We start from the raw sequence: 16,855 nt of genomic DNA on the forward strand, positions 1-16,855 counted from the left end.
TGTCTGAAAAGGGGAACAGGGAGGCGAATAGATAATGGACGATGGCAGAAGGGCCAAACCCGTGCGGAGGGGCAGGAGAGGACCGCGTGTCTGTAGGGTACATCCTGGAGGGCTTCTTGAGGAGGGGGTCTGAGCTCCATGTGTAAGGATGATGGCATTTGTGTGTGTGGAGAGGAGGTGAGAGAGGCATTTCTTTCCCAACTCAAGACTGCAGGCGTGGTCGTGTAGCGAGAACAGGGGTCACGTGGAAGACAAAGGCCTCGTGCCCATCCTGTGTGTCTTTTCATGGCTGTCCCTCGTGGGGCACTGCTGGAAGCAGGTGCTTGCCTGGCTTTCCTTCAGAGCCATACAGCCGGGAATCTGTGAGAAAGCCTGAGGGTATGAGCAAAAGTGGGAGAGATGCGTATTCAGCAGGTCTGATGGAGTGATCGTGGCCTAATAAGTTCCAGAAACTGCTGTCTTAGCAGTGTGGAGTGAATTGGGGCCGGAGTCCCAGAATATAATCCCTTATCAGTCTTTTTTGACAACTGTTCTGAGCTTTTTATTAATGTGGCTGATAACACTTTACTCTCTAGGGTGTTGTGAGATTTAATTAGTTCTTGGGCAGTTTAGAATAGGTACTTGAGAATATTAGTGCAGTGTTAATTATGAATGAGTGCATATGAGCTAATTTCTTCAAAGGTATGATTGCATGTACACTTAACTCTTCACCTGCCCTTTGCCAAGTCAACCTGCCTGGTTTGAGTGTTACTCTCTGTAGGGGACTCTGTGAAGTCCTGTGGGGAACTCAAAGATAACAAACGCAGACACGGATCCCACTGCTAGACGTGTGGAGTTGGAAAATGGAACAGTGTCCCTCCCAAAGGAACCCCTCTGGGGCGGGGGCGGGTGGTGAGCAAGGAACAAGGAGATCTTGTATCAGAGGGGCTTAATTTTTCTTTGTAAGGTCAGAGAAGCTCAGCAGAGTTAAGGGTGTGTGTGTGGTGTATATGGTTAGGGGCTGAGAAAAATGGGTATCTTTTTGAACCTCTGCTGTGGGTCATTCATGATTCATGAGAAGCGCTGAGTGAGTAGGTGCTGTCTGTGTACCGGGCACATGGTTGTTGTTGGCGATGTGATGGCAGGTAAACCGGTTCGTGTAGCAAAGTTGCTCAGAGTTTCGTGATGTGGGCAGAACATGATACTAGCACTTTGAGGTAAGCGCGAGGAGCACCTGTATAGGTCACAACAGGGTCTGAAGGGAGCTCAGAGAAGTTGCTGTGGAAGCAGCCTGGGAGGGCAGGGTGGTGGTCAGGGAGGGCTCGGGCTGAGCTTGGAAGGCCACGTGGGCCTCTTCTTCCGAGGAGTAGGGGTGGAGGTGGAGGTGAGGTGGGGGGAGAGGGGATGGAGAGGGGAGTGCCAGGCCTGGCCGAGGCATCAGCGTTCCTCAAGGCTCAGAGGAGCACCCCCCCAGCCACATGTGGTCAGTGGGACATGGTGCGGGGGGGCTGGGGCAGTGGTCCTGTTGAGCGTCTGCGGTATCTGAATTCAGCAGTGGCCTTGGGAGTGAAGAGAAGTGGACGTATTCTAGAGCTCTGGTGGAAGTGTGATTGCCAGGGCCTGGGCAGAGCTTGGAGTGGGTGGGAAGCCGGAGAGAGCGGGTGGGAGGTGGTCTTGGTTTTGGCTTGGGTGCTAGGGTGGAGGATGGGCCCTGTCAATCTGGAGAACCCAAGGGGGAAGCAGGTTTGGGGAAGAGAGGACTTGTACTTCTGGTCGTGTGTGGAGTTTGGTGGACTCCGGGTGTGCAAAGGGATATTATCTATCAGGCTGTGGAGCCGGCAAGAGGACTGGACCGGAGCGCTAGCCTTGGGGCCATCTGCAGATGAGGGCGCGAGTGGATGGGGCATCCAGTGGGTGGAGGTTCCCGAGGACCCTGCTGCTGAGCATCCTGAGGGCTGGGGAGGCGGCCTGTAAGGGGGAGGGGGACAGGCAGCGATGGTAAGTCAGGCAGGGAGGTGACAGGAGAGGAAGCTGGGGTAGAGGCCACTGGTCTTGGGGCTTGGGAGTGTGGCTCGTGCTACCTGCCGGTGAGATGGGGTTTGGAAAGAGGAGCCATCTAGGAGGACTGAAAGGATCGTGGGTGTGGGCAGGAAGCAGATGGCATGCTTGAATTGGCACCTTGAGGGCTTAGGAGAGGGATGCTTTATTAAAGGTTGCGGTCCTGTGGGACACTGTGGACAATGGGGTCGCGAGGTGGTGTTAACACCCTGGGTATAGGGGCAGTGGGGAGAGTGGTCTCCAGAGCTCCAAGGGCCAGCCTGTGGCAGGGGATGAAGCAACTCAGATGAGGCAGCAGGGAAGGAGCCTGGGGATGGAGCGCCCCCCGCCCCATCTCCTGCTGCTGCCTCCAGTGGCCAAACCCAGGGGGAAGCCTGAGGGCAGTGGAGCTCCTGTGGGAGCCTCACAGGCAGCTGGAGGAAGGATGCGGGGAGAGGGGGGGTCCTTGAGGGAATTTGCTAGAACACTGAGGGCTCTGGATTTTCGCTCATTACCCTTAGAATGGAACAAATGTTTGGTCTCTGCTCCGGAAGCGAGCCTGCCCCTGGTTTGTAGTCAGAGCGCCTCCCTGCATATGTGGGCACCAGGCCCGGTTGTAGATGTGTTGGCGGGGGGGGGGGGGTCTCAGCACTGTGGCGTGCACACGCGCCTGTGAGCATCTGCTTCCGCATTACGTCCGCATTCCACTTTGTGCTGTGCCATTGCTCTTTTAAACACCGTCTCTTTGAAAGGAAATGAAATACAAAGAATTACGTTAATGTGCTGGGCTTGAAGAACAATATTCACAGATGTCAAGAAATTAAAAGTGGTAGTTCCCAGAATGGCAGTGAGTCAGCAGAGTGCAAAGGCGGGGGGCTGGGTGAGGCACGCGGTGGACGGAAGCATGAGGAACGGGAAGCCCAGCCCCAGCCCCGAGGTGGGCATCAGCTCCATGGCCGCACACAGGTCCTGAGGGACGACTGTGCGTGCTTTGCCGTGCCACCTTTCCCTTGCTCGAACCTCGCAGTGACTCGCTTTGCGCTTTGCACATGCAGACCCTACATTTAGAGAGTTCCCCACCGATCCCGCTGAAAGGCAGATTGTAGCTCACACACCCTGCCCTCTGCTGTGGCCACTCAGAGCAACGACTGTAGTTGGAGTGGTATTTGACCCAGCCCCTCCTCGTGCAGCCTCATCCACTAGTGTTCAAGTTGTTTTTGGGGTCCTTCAGAGGTGCTTGCAGCTCAGGATGGATGGGTGGGGGGGTGGTGTGGGAGGTGGCGAGGGGACCCCTCCCGCTTTAACCAGAGAAGTCATGCCCTTTATCAATTGTTTATATTGAAATTGCTTAAATAACTCACTTGAAAAGCATCCTGCGACTACAAACACTGGAGAAGCACCGTCCTAATGCAGTGAGGGTCACGCTGGGGTTCAGTGATGCAACATAGTGTGAAGTGGGTGGACAAGGGCCCCTCCGCTGAGGGAGCACATTTATTAGAGCCTGGGAGCACAAAGTGAAACATGGAAAGATTGGTAAGGGAGGCACATGGTACACATGATAGTGGAGTTGCAGGTGCTAGTTAACGCTCAGGACTGTGCTTTGCCAACTGTAAAGTACCGCGCAGAAGAGCAGGTGCTATTATTTTTTTTTTTTTTAAAGATTTTATTTATTTATTCATGAGAGACAGAGAGAGAGAGGCAGAGGGAGAAGCAGGCTCCCGAGGAGCAGGGAGCCCGATGTGGGACTCGATCCCAGGACCCTGGGATCATGACCTGAGCTGAAGGCAGACGCTTAACCATCTGAGCCACCCAGGTGCCCGAGCAGGTGCTATTATTATGGCAGCGTAGGTTCTCTGTCTCTCGTGATTGTTGACCAGAGGAAAAATGCCAGACAGACTGAGACCGCTGTCAGGTGCTTCCATGGGAACCCCAGTGCTGCTGATGGGATTGATGCTGCCCTTCCTTCTTATGGCCTGGCAGGCGGGCCTCCCTGGGGGCGGGCCTTCGAGACCCACTGGGGTTTGATGGCATCCGGTCCAGGCTGGCTTTCAAGCACCTCTGGCAGATATCAGCTGTCCATCTCACTGAAATTACATCCTGTTTTCTGTTGGATCAAGAGCCTTTTCTAGAGCTCAGTGGAGATATTTTAGACTTCTTGTACAATTTGAAGACAAAATACTTCCTTAGAATTAATTGTGTAATTAACACCCATATACAAAACAGGATATTTGGACGATGGTTCCCCTTAAAAAGAGCATGTAGTAGCCTTGAGGGGTGATCCGGGCACTCCCTTCCCCCACCCCCCCCATCAGTGGCTTTGTTTTCCACACGATGCTATTCATTAAAAGATGCTGGCTTGCCGGCCACTCCTCATCAGGCACCCTCTGTTGGCCCAGGGGGTCAACTGGGTATTCTCTGAAACAAGGGTGAGTAAATTATCCCAAAGTACCCATTGGCGTCAGCCTGGTGTCAGCATCCTGCCGTCACCCAACAGCTACCTTTAGCTCGCCTTGTGTATTGCCAGAGGCCTTAGTCCATCTTGGTGCAGGGACGATATCAGTCTTTCCCTGTGTGAACAGAACCCAAACTCTAGTTTTCTTCACTTTCCAAGAATTGCCTCTTCCTAGCAGGGAGCATGGCTGCAGAGCACCGGGCATGCCACCATTCAGCCACGGTGGGATTTTAAATGCTCAGCCCAGGGTGCAGGGGGCTGGCCTGGCAATCTGTTGCACCAGGGGCTTAGTGTGGCAGGTGGGTGGGGGGCGCAGGATGTGATTAGGAGCAAATGGCCTCTTGCTGCCTCCGGGGGCTCGACTGAGGGTACACTGAGTAATACCAGCCTGTCGCCCCTCAGCCTTCTGCACAGATGGGCCCGGCGCCCGTCAGAGGGAGGTGGACTAGGAGGAAAGAGGTTGTTTAGGGGCAGTGTTTGGGTGCCGAGGTACATGAGCACCTGTCACCCAACACCTTTCCCCAAGGACAGTGCAGAGGGATGGGCATGCAGATCACTTCTCAGCCCACTGGTGAGGCCCATCTGTCCTCTCGGCCACTTAGGACGACACGAGGCTCCGCCATGGAGCCCGGCTGTTCAGTTGGTTCCTGTCCATGTACTCAGTGTAAACTTCTCTTCCTGCACCCACCAGAGGCAGGAGAGGGCAGCGGGAAGCCCTCGCTCTGACACAGATGGACTCAGGTGTGATGTTGGGTCTGCCATCTGCTGGGGGAGGGTCTCTTGGTTCTGTCGCCTCTCTCCCTCACTGAGTCTGATTTTTATGATGGGCTGCGGAACAGAGCAGCTTCATAAGGACCCGCGGACCGAAGTGGGGTGGCATGTGTAGAATGCTAAGGGGTGGGGCGGTGGTTCGTGGGTGAGCTTCGGAGCTCTCTGGGGGCAGGGATGGGCCTGGCTCTTCTCTGGGTCTTCAGAGCCTGGTACAGGGCCAGGAAACCAAGGGGCCTTCACTCGTTCTCTGTTTAACGAATGGCCGACTTTCCTGCTTGGTGAAGTGTGAGGCCCTGCCGGCTCTCCACTCTATTGCGTGACTAGGCGTCCTGCAAAATGGGCTAAATCCTGCCGTGCTTCAGTGCACTCACATCACAGGGGGAACAGACACGACCAAGCCAACAAGTAAATAAATAAGCCACATCACAGTGACTGTCCTCATCAGTAGGAAATGGTTGTGTGCATGGTGTTTGTTAGATCAGAACTAGAGTGCTAGACGCCACACTGAACATTTGGACCTGCCCAGCTGCTAAGTGCCCGATTACCTTCTAACATACTATGTAATTTACCTATTTATCATGGTTTAAAGATAACTGAATGTCCCTGCTAGCGTGTAAATTCCAGGAGGCAGGGATCTTTCTCTAGTTCGTACGCACAGTGTCCTCAATGCCTAGGACGGTGCCTGGCACTCCCAAAGGGTCTGTTGAATGAACTGTGACTAGTAAAGCACAAATACATCCTGTAGTCCTTTGATAATTCCAAGGAAATATTTATTTCTTTTGTGCAGAAATGATGTTTGGTTTAAGAAGGATGGACACTGAGAAGATCTGGAAATAGGAGGAGAGTGAGACATCAGTTTACAAAGAGAATGTTTTATTAAGTGGTAGAAAATTATTGTTGAAACTTGTTATCACAGATAGAAATTGTTTTAGAAGAGCAGTGCTTGACATGAATACTTAACCAGAGTGAGGAGAGCGTAACTGGCAAGCAGGCAGACAAACTGAAGAGACAGGCTTTGAAGTCAGACCCACATTTGCCTTGGCCCTTCTGAGTCACAATCAGGTAGAGTCCTGAAAATAAAAGTGAACGTGTCCGCAGAGCCTGGTCGTTTAATTGGCCTTGGGTTCCAGTAGTGTTGGGTCTGGAGCGAGCGTGCCTGAAGGACGGACAGTCCTGGGAGAGTTTGGGTGGCAAACGTGGGCAGAGGGCTGGGACTTCACAGGGTAGGTTCCTTAGGAGGTCAGTGCCGATTATTACCTCCATGGACTGGAAACCAGACCCCCCCATGCTGTAGCATGGCCACGTCACATCCAGAAGCATGGGGGAGGAGACTGGAATGGAGGGAGACGAGCTGGAGGCAGCCTGGGGAAGAGGCAGGGACATGCTCAGATGTGCCTAATGCCGTGCCTCCTTTCTGTTGTCACCTTTGCCCGAGGTGAAGAGTGGCGGAGAGTGGCTGTCTGCAAAATGCCCTTCACCTTGTGCTTCCTGGAAGGCTCCTGGCAATGGATTTACGCATGGCAGTCACGGTTGAGACTGTCTACAATTTACTTTTTCAAGCCAACTTAATAAATCAGAGCTCAGAGGGTTCTCACGTGTGTCCAGGCCAGACCGTTTCTCAGCAGGTCACGGTGAAGCCGTCTGTGGGTAATAGTGAGGGGTCTGTGTTCCCAGACTGGTTGCCCATGTAGACAGCTTGCCTTTGAGTTGGTGGGGTGGTAACGGCCTGGTGACTGGCAGCTGTCTGAAGTGACTCCCTACCACCCATCTGCCCCTTGATCTTTAGGGTCACTGACTCTACGGTGGCCCCCAGACATTTTTGCTGTTGCTGTTCTTCGTGTGCTGCTGTGTCATTGCCCAAGACATTTTAAATTTTAACTGTTGCTAATGCTAGCGGAGAAAGTCATGTTATGTATTTGTTCAGTTTGCATGGCAGGGGTGTTAAAAATCTTAAAAACAAAGCCAAACCCAAATCAGGATATTCTGGGAGGGATTCAAGTACTCTCAACAGAGGAGGAGGGCTTTGTTCGTTGCAAGAATGTGCGGGTGAGGGGCTCCTTCACATTGCTCTCCACAGAGAGCCGAGCTCTTGCTCTGGATAGAATCTGCTCTGAGAGGGAGGTGTAGAAGGATGAACCAACAGATGCCGAGGGGCAGGGGTGGGGAAGCTTGTGCCCCAAGATTGCCTCTGGCTACCGACTTTATTTCTTCTACATGAGCCTGCTGGGGTCTGAATGTTTGTGTCCCCCGGCCCAAATTCCTATGCTGAAATCCTAATCCCCAAAGATGATGATATCGGAAGGTGGGGAGTTTGGGAGATGCTTGGGTCTTGAGGGCAGAGCCCTCATGAATGGGGTTAATGTCCTCATCAAAGAGGCCCCAGGAGCCCCCTCACCCCTTCCTCCACGTGAGGACACACAAGGCACCAAGAACCAGGAAGCTGGCTCTCACCTGGCACCCAGTCTGCCTTGATCCCAGGCTTGCAGCCTCCAGAGCCCTGAGGAATAGACTTCTGTTGTTGGTAAGCCCCCCAGTCTGTGGCGATCTGTTCCAGCAGGCGAGCAGACTCAGACCGTGCCGTCAGGGTGGACTGTAAAGGCAGGTGGATGAGAGTAGTCTGGAGGGCGTGATGCAGTGTCTCAGGTGTTTCTAGGGGAGGGTGTTTAACGTGTGTTGGGACTGGCATGTGAACCCTGTCATTTCGTCCTCAAAGCCATCCTTGGTGGCCCGTGTCGTCATTTTGTTTTTTTTTTCTGAGGGATTTTATGGAGGTTAAGCAGTTTTCCAAAGTCCCACTGGAAGTGGTCGAGTGGAGTCCAGCCTTGGGCCCCCTGATTTTGAGGCTCAGGATGCCCCCACCGCCTCTGTCCTGTGTCCTCTTGCGGGCCCTTTGCTGCGAGGCTCCCTACCAGCCATGTGCAGGACACACACCGGCACCCATCGTGGAGCTGTTGGATTTTGGAAGGAAAAAGAAACCAGGAGGAATGGAGGCATTAGCTGGGATGAGGTGTAAAGTTTAAAAAGTCAGTAACTCAGAGGAAGCTGGCGAATATCAACAGAGCGTCCGGAAGACTGCCGTGCGGGCTGGTGGAATTAGCAGCCCTGGGGAAAGCGTGCACCAGCAGGACCTCCGGGCTGAGCCCACGAGGCCTTTCAGTAGAGAAAAGACATCTTTGAAGAGTACAGACATGGGTCCAGTGAGGATGCAGGGAAACCCAGGCACAAGCAAAGCCGGCCAGGTGTCCACATGGGAGGGAGCACAAAAGGACCAGCAAGGCTTTTGTTCAGCAGTTCTTCTCCCTTTCCCTCCATTCTCCCTTCTTTCCAAGGACAAGTGTTGAACACCTACTTTGTGCTTGAGCTGTGTCTGGGCATGAAAAATCGGTAGTAGTGCCAGCTGTGAGCCGGGCCCGGGGCTGGAAGGAGCTTGGCTCGCAGGAGTGCCATAGACGATGCGTGATTTCTCCGCGTAGACACCTGCGTTTGTAGCCCAGAGTGTCTGGTGGCATCGAGGGTCACGGTGGGCCCTGTCTGCTTGTCTTTCTTCGCCCTCTTGGCTCGCGCCTCTCATGCTTGGTGTTTTACCTGGAATGATTTGCTACTCCCTGCACGCACATGCTGGTTTCCCGTGGGAACTTGGTTCTGTGCATGGTGCTCCATTGCTGAAGGGACCATGTCACACCATCTCCAAGAATCGTTTCCAAGGCTGCTGAGGTCAGTGCTCGCCATGTGGTGCCTGAATCAGTGGGAAAACTTGGCATGGAGACTTCGGAAGCTCTGAGAATGGAACATAGCTGAGTGGGCTGTGGCTCCACGTTGCATGAGGCCACGGAGAATTGAGGGAAGAATGTGTATTTGGGGCAGTCTTCAGTGGAGAGTGTCTTAGCATCTGTTCCCCCTGGAGGTAGCCGTGGCTATGGACAGTTTATGGGGATGGTAATCCCAGGAGGCAGGAGTGAAGGAGTGGGGAGGTGAGACAGGGAGGGAGGAGAGCCGAGGGTTTGTTATTGGGCTCACTGCTGCAGTCAGCAGAGGTTCAGCTCTTCCAGGATCTTGAAGCTTCAGAATGGTCTTCAGAATTGTCCACCCAAGTCAGGAGCCCAGAGCGGTCATGTGCTGGCTCCCATCCTTCATTGGTTGAGGCTTATCCCCCATCATACTGAGCTGTCTTCACTTCTGGGCTAAGCAGGAACCCCGAAGGGTGCCGTGTGTGCTGAGGTGGGATGCTGGAGGACAAGGTAAGTGTGAGCCATCTTCTGGAGCTGCTGCCAGAGTCGGGCATGGGCCCGGGAGACACAACCAGAGCCCCACTGGCATTGCTGTGGGGGGCTCAGAACCCATACAAAGCACAAACTGGACTCTCATGCCCATCCAGAAGGGAGGGAGGTGCACAGTGTTCTCTTGCCCACTGCCTTACTCAAGAGTTTTCTTTTACTGTCCCCTATTGCTCATTCCTCTGTCCTCTTTTCTCCCTGCCCCCTTCTTTCCAGGGCCATGCTCCTCCAGTGCAAGCTCCATCTCCCTGTGAGTCAGCCTAGAGTTCACAGACGCAAAGGTTGCCTCGTCTGACTTCCCTGGTGGTGCAGTCTTTCCCATAGCATCACAAACGGGATCCGAAACTTTCTTGGAAATGCATCACTAAAAGCTACCCTTTCCTCCTTGGACAGCTCTGACTGCTGGAAATTTCTCTGGCTGAAACCTGTTGTGACTTGTACCCGTTGGTTCCAGCTGGGCTTTTCTGAGCACAGCAGAGTAGGTCTTGTCACCTAGGGCAGACCCTTTCTCTGCTCCAGGCCTGTGCTAGGCTTGTAAAATAACACGAAGACATGGACCCACCCTCCAGGAGATCACAGCACAGTGAGGCGTCTGAATAGAAAATTGCAAAGCAATGTGGGAAGTCCAACCATTGATATGGTGATACGTTGGTGCATGAGTGTGCGTGTGTAAATCTGTGTGCCTTTGTTTGTCTTTTGGACAGGCAGGGTGTGTGGGGTGAGGGTGTTGTGTGCAAGGTCCAGAGACTAAACAATCCTGGGTGTTTGGTCAGCTTGTCATCCAGTGTTGTTCTAGTCCCAAGGGGTGAGCAGATGAGTACTGGTGGGCATGTGTGTGGGAGGTGTGGCTTTGACAGTTCAGGGGTCCTGGGAGAGAGGATTTATGGCAAATCCCAGAGGGCTTTATCTAGTACTTTCTCCTAATGGAAATGGGAGAGAAGCCATTGAAGAGCTTTAAAGGGGGCAGGGACAGGGCATGTTTGAATTTTGAAACAATTTACTCTTGGGTCAGGATGGAGAAGGGTTTGGAGAGCATGTTAGTCAAGATAACTTTTAGCAGAGGTGCCAACTGCAGATGAGTTTGAGCATGAGGATGGCCGTTCCTTTGGGTAACAAGGTCTCTGAGGACCAGTGGTTCCCGGGTGGGCTTAGTGGCACAGCTGCCATCAAGATCCCAGGGTCCATACTTGCCTTCAAGACCCTCAAAGCACTGACTCGTCTTTCGCTTGATCTCTTGTAGTTTCTGCGTGTTTGTCTCAGTTCTGAGCAGTGGACATGGTAATGTCCCGTTGAAGAAGAGGGGCGTTTCTTTCTTCTTAGGGAGGAAAACTGCTCCCAGAAGCCCACTGGCCGCCTTCAACTGGACCCCATTCGCCTGCGCTGAGGTCCTGTAGCCCCAGCTGCTGGGCTGGGGGAGGGGTAGGGCTGGGACTGGGGCAGCGTTCTCTGTCCCTGCAGCTGGAGGGGCGCCACCCTTGAGGAGGCACGGGCACCGGCGGTGGGTCTGGTGGCCAAAGCTCGAGCACTGCTGGCAGAGAGGTGAGATTCTTACCCAATCTCCTCTTCTCCACCCTGGCCCAACTCAGGCTCTTCCAAACGTTTTTCTACTCCCATCCGCCATCCTCATGTGGCCTGCTCTGCAGCGCCTTCCTAACATATGATGCCTAAAGCAGAGTCAAGATCACAAGATCCCTCCTGATGATGCAGGCTACCACTGTGTGGATGCTTCTCGTTTTTTAGTTGATTCATGTTGTTAACCCAGGTTCAGCTCATGGCAAGCTCAAATTCTGAGGGTGCTGGTTTTTGTTTCTGGGGGCTTTTTTTTTTAATATGAACATACCTATTTCTTGCTGTGTCACCCACATATTGAATTGTATCCCCAGGTGAGTTCTTTTATAAACTGGAGCATCATTTTAAAAGCAAAAAAAATCTCGATATGTTGTTTCTGCCTCTTCATGGCATCCAGTATATTCTACTGTAGTTGCTCATGCACGCGGATCATGCAATATGTAGGCCCCATAAAGAACTGTGACTCAGGCGATTTGTAGACTTTTTGAGATGTGTTTAATATAGCCACTACGGAGTGAGAGAAAAAATTCCCATTAGGCATGGTGCAAATCCAACCTCACAGAACATGAGCACTGGCGGCAATTTTTCAGGTCCCTTGTTTTGCCCTGTTCTTTAGCTCTGCAGGACTTGTGATGATCCTCAAAGGATGGACCTGTGTGATAGTCCTTGACTTTCCCCTTTGGCCTTGGAGAGTAGTAATGCACAGTCCGTCTGATTCATGCTCTCATCTGCTGATTTTTCTACTGAAATTCAACGTTAACGTGTTTTGTGCTCACACGAATTATGTGACTAAGGACCCTTTCCAGGCAATTAAATTCCCTAAGACTGTTTCCGCCAGGTCTACACATGTTCCAGGCACCACCTGGATTATGGGGACAAGCACCAAAAGATGTCATCTGTAGGACATGGAACGTTAGTGGATATTTTGCTCACTCTGCCCCATTAGCCACGTGTTTTCCTAGCCTCATCTTGTGAGAGCCTTCCTCCCACCAGCAGGCCTCCCCGAGAATTTGTGCTTCTCCATTTTATCTTGTTCCTCCAGGAAAATGTTGGTACATTGAGGTCTGGCTGCGGGCAGACCTGAATGGTGGTAAGCACAGACTTACCGAGTTGCCCCAGGCAGTCTCTCTTTGGTTTCTCCAGTCTTCTCTAGCTTCTGCCTTATTGCTGTGCGGTTCTAACTTCACCTACGTGCCCCACCCCCCCGCCCCGCCGCCCCTTGCCAGTGCTTTCTGAACCCCCGCTGTCCGACCACCCGTGTGCGTGTCCTGCAACCAAGCCCCCACCCTGTGTTCATCTCTGCTAACAGGCTGTGTGGAATGGTTCCCTCTGCTTGTCATGACGTTCTGAAGAGGTGATTTTTGGGCAAGTTATTTCAGGTTTGTGGTTGTGATTCCACAGAAAAGACAGAAAGCCCCTTTCCCCTTCCTCCCCTGTATTTCCTTCGGAATATGGAACAGGCTGCATTCAAGAGATCGCTTGCACTTTTATTCTTCACTTTGGTATTGGAGTGTTTCTTAGCCCTCAGGCTACTGCCGAGTCTAGCCGTGTGAAGTTAGCTGCTCCTTCTGTGGCTGACACAGCCCTTCTTTCGTGTGTTGAAATGTCTCTTGAACCCATTCACTTCATCCTCCCCAGTGGTGGCACGGGTTCGAAGCATGGATATAGGGTAGCCCTTCTCCCACATAAAATGCTCCAGCAGCTCGCCGTGCCTTCCACGGCGGCAAGGGGGTGCTGTGGGTCAAGAGCAACCTCAGACATGTTGTGCTTGGCTCTCCCGTTGTTTTAAGATTTTTTAGATTAGTGTCAACCTTGAAAAACCAGATTTCATGTGAAAAGTGGATTTCCTGTCTCCCTTTGAATAATCGAGAGATCTGGTGACTTTGTCCTCGGCCCTGACAGGGTGGCCCTGACTGGCTCTGGGGCCTGTGCTCTGTCGCCGGAGCCCCACTTGGTGGCTTCGCCCACTCACGCTATGAGCCTGGTCTCCGTGAGCACTGCACTCAGGGATGGAGGGCCCCAGACTCTCATGGGCCTCAAGGCCCTCTAGGACCTAGCTTTTACTCCCTCCAGTGGTTTTATTTCTACCTCCCTGAGTCTCCATGAAGCTGTAGCTACAGAGCATGCAGAGCTAATGGTTTTGGATTCTTCCATCGCTCCTCATTTCAGTTGGCGCACAGCTGACTGTCCTTGCCCGTCTCTCCCACCAGACTGCAGGGCTTTTGAGGAGAGGGTCTGCGTCTGTTCCTTATGGGCCTTTATATCCACCACAGAAGGTAGCTGGTAGTGGCAGCTTGAATGATTCTCCCTAGGCTGTAAATCTTGGAGACCATATCTTCTGTAGTAACTCTGAAGTCTGGTAGGCTTTGTGAGAACAAAGTGAAGAGTTATGCCTGCTCTGTCAACACTGGATCCCCGGTGCCTGGATGCTGGCCCGTGGCAGCGGTGCGGGGAGTATTTACTGAATCAGATGAGAGCCCGGAGAACCAAAGACAGTGCCTGAAGAGAGCGAGAGGCCCGCATAGCAGGGAGGACCAGCGTGTGTATATCACACATAAATATTTCTTTTACTGTCCCATTAAAAGGTTATGTGCACTCTCCAGTTCTGTCACTGATCTAAAAGGTTATTTTATAAATCTAGGTATTATTTGCTCTTTAGGTGATGAATCTGACCTTGAACTGGAAAGGAAGTACAAGGAAGATGATCGAGAAAAGACCCCAAGGAGGCCGCGGACACAGAGGACAGAGAAAGTCCAGAAGATCCCGTCAGGAAAGGAGGCCGGGCAGATTTCTGGAGTGAAGAAACCCATCATCAGTGTGGTTTTAACGGCCCATGAAGCGATTCCAGGTGACCACAGCAAGCAGGAAGGGGCAAAACACACATCTTTTGGCGAGTCTGTACTGGGCAGCCCGACAGCTTGGACCCTGTGGTCCTGGGCAGCTGGCTCACTGACGGGGTCTCCCTCTGGTTGCCCATTCCCACGGCACCGTGGCGGGCCTGTTCCTTCCGGACTGTCGTGGATAGCATGTAGACGAGAGGTGCTGGGGGCCTGCTCTTGCTGCCGGAGGCCCGATCAGCACGTTTCTTTCCTCTGCCTCCCTGGCCCAGCCCCTGGCCCGGGGGTGCCCTCCCCTTACTGCCCTCAGTGTTGGGGCCGCTGTGGGAGAGACCTGCTCAGACCAGATGGATGCGCCTGCTCCCCAGAACCCGTGCTGTCATGGTCCCTCCGCCCATTTTTCGTAGGCTCATCACATAGTTTATAATACTGTAAATTTCAGTCTCCCTTTTTTTTCACATAAAATAGAGTGGAGATATTATACTACCTTTTTTAAAAAAGGTCTTTTGGGAAGGGATACTTTAGACAAAAAGCAGTTTATGATAGCAGGTTCCAAAGTAGTATGATGGTTATTTTCCTATCCACTTGGGGTGATAGTTGTCAAATAATATTTAAAAATTGTGTAGGATTTTAAGAGTAGCTACAGCCTTTGAAGCACCTCTTTTCAATGGTAATAGTCGCTTCTTATTTAAAGTGAAAATGCCGGATAAGTGCCTCTTTATCCCTCAGTACAGAGTAGGATGATCGGTAGGAAATAAGACACGTAAAAACATATGGCTAGAACTTTCTGGAAAGTTGCTTTGTCTGCCCCCTACTTCAGAGCAGTATCGGCCCGGGAAGCAAAACCTCGGAGAGGGAGCGGCTCCTGTTCCTGTTCTCCGCATCTCTGGAGGTTCCCATGGTAACTTCCTTAAAATTGCTGGTAGTTCTTTGAGCTTTCCATAAGTGGGGGTAAACGTGTAATTGATTGCTCTGCTATTCTAGAAATGGGGTAGATTGGAGCCTTTTCTTTGCACGTGTGTGTGCTCATGTTCACTGCTATACAAGTCTTTGATCATTTCGCATCCTAGAAGTGCATAAGCAAAGAGACCTTTGTGTTTTTCCACTCCACACCTTTCATTTGCTAGGGTGGAAACAGGCCCACTGGTGGTAAGGTCATGTCGTATGTGGGACTAGACCCTTGGCAGATTGGATTCCTGTTTACAGCTGATGCCACCACTCCATAATCTCATGATGCAATTTTCCATTTACTCAGAGTGGGACACAAGTGGTCCTACAGGAAACCTGGGAGGTGAACATATGTGTATGGATGTCCCTGTCTTCCTTGTTTTTTTAATAGATCAAGTGAAAATTACCTCAGAAGGATGTTATTTATTTATTTTAGAGAGAGAGCAGGAGGGGCAGAGAGAGAGGGAGCGCTAATCTCAAGCAGACTCTGCACTGAGCAGGGAGCCTGACGTGGGGCTTGATCTCATGACTCTGAGATCATGACCTGAGCCAAAACCAAGAGTCGGACACTCAACAAATGTGCCACTCAGGAGGCCCAGAAGGATGTTTTGCTAGATTCCTAGAAAACTTGCCCTTTCCCCTCTGCAAACACACACACACACACACAGACACAGAAGTTAAGTGTGTGAACTGCAGGAAAACCAATACCTTGCAAGGGTGCCGTACAGTGAAGACACACACTTTGCAAGGCTGTGCTCCTGTGTGGGGTGGGGTCAGAGCCTCTCGTGGTGCCTCTTTAATGTGTGGTGCCTTGTACCCATCTCAGGTGCTACGAGGATCGTTCCGGTGGAGGCCGGGCCCCCAGAGACAGGCACTGCCAACCCAGAGGCCACCCTGGCCGACCTGGCGCCTCGGAGAGGGTACCAGGAGTATGCCATTCAGCAGACACCATATGAGCAACCCATGAAGTCCAGCAGGTAAGGTGTCTGTCCCGTGCGCCTCCAGCCAGGGCTGGACTCCCGTGATGGCCGTAGCAGGCCAGAGGACCAGCGCATTACCTTATCAGGACTCTGTTTGCAGATTGAGTTGTGGACAACATTGGTTTCTTGATTTAACCTAGGAGTCAGACCCTCCGTTACGGTCCTTGTGTGTTGACCGAGCCCGCATTGCTTCTATGAAATGCATGGCAGATCCACACGCTTTTGGAACTGAGCACCAATTGGCTGGATGAAGGTGGAGCATTTTACTTAAGGCAAATGTATGTTCAACTTGATATAAAGAGGAATAAACAAGGCCTTAGTAAATTTGCTGATTTTTAAAACTGCACATATTATGATGAGAAAAAAAATTCCCCGCCCCCACTTTTTAAAAGTAACACAAGCATCTTGTAGAAAGTTCCAGCACTCCAGATGATGTAGGGTTAAAGTAACCCATAGTTCTTCTAGAGGTAACTACTATTGACAGTTTGGTCATATGCCACCATAATTTTTTCATGATATACTAAAATATAGCCCTTTAATTTTGTTATTTTTTTTCTAATACAAAATAGCAAATGCTCTGTTACCAATTTTTTTTAACTTACCACACGTTGAAAATCTTTTTCAGTACATATTTTTTAACAAGTGTTTGCTATTGAATGGGTGCAGTATAGTTTCTGTGATCAGTTTTTGCTCGATGGACAATGCTGCCCTCAAGGTTCTGCTACCTTCGTCTTTCCGTACTTCTTCACGACTTCCTGTGGCATAAATTGCTAGAGTTGAAATTGCTGTCTCGAAGGATATGAGAATTTAAAACTGTAATCGACATTGAGAACTGCCCTCCAAACACATCGGGTCAGTTGACAGCCCTGTAGTGAACGAGTAGGTACGTTTTCCACACCCTCTCCGGGGTCTCCTTCTGAGCTGTGATCGGTACCTGTTCAGGTGGCTTAGCAAACTGATCATCTGAGCTCTGCAAACATTTTCCCAGCTGAGAGGAAAGACAATGAA

General features: G+C 51.6%; 1 protein-coding gene across 4 annotated transcripts in view; it reads left to right on the forward strand.

The window, feature by feature from the left end:
- The window catches only part of ZFAT (zinc finger and AT-hook domain containing), a 192,673-nt gene that overhangs the window by 50,944 nt on the left and 124,874 nt on the right, over positions 1-16,855 (forward strand). For all 4 annotated transcript variants that reach the window (XM_028105589.2, XM_028105590.2, XM_088022745.1 and 1 more), the window contains 2 exons: positions 13,742-13,930; positions 15,694-15,844. In XM_028105589.2, the coding sequence (XP_027961390.1) occupies positions 13,742-13,930; positions 15,694-15,844 (340 nt within the window). The remainder of the gene's footprint in view (positions 1-13,741; positions 13,931-15,693; positions 15,845-16,855) is intronic.

Source organism: Eumetopias jubatus, unplaced genomic scaffold (assembly GCF_037043125.1).
Source record: "Eumetopias jubatus isolate StellerSeaLion01/CBP00866 unplaced genomic scaffold, mEumJub1_p1.0 scaffold_4, whole genome shotgun sequence".
NCBI classification, from domain to species: domain Eukaryota; kingdom Metazoa; phylum Chordata; class Mammalia; order Carnivora; family Otariidae; genus Eumetopias; species Eumetopias jubatus.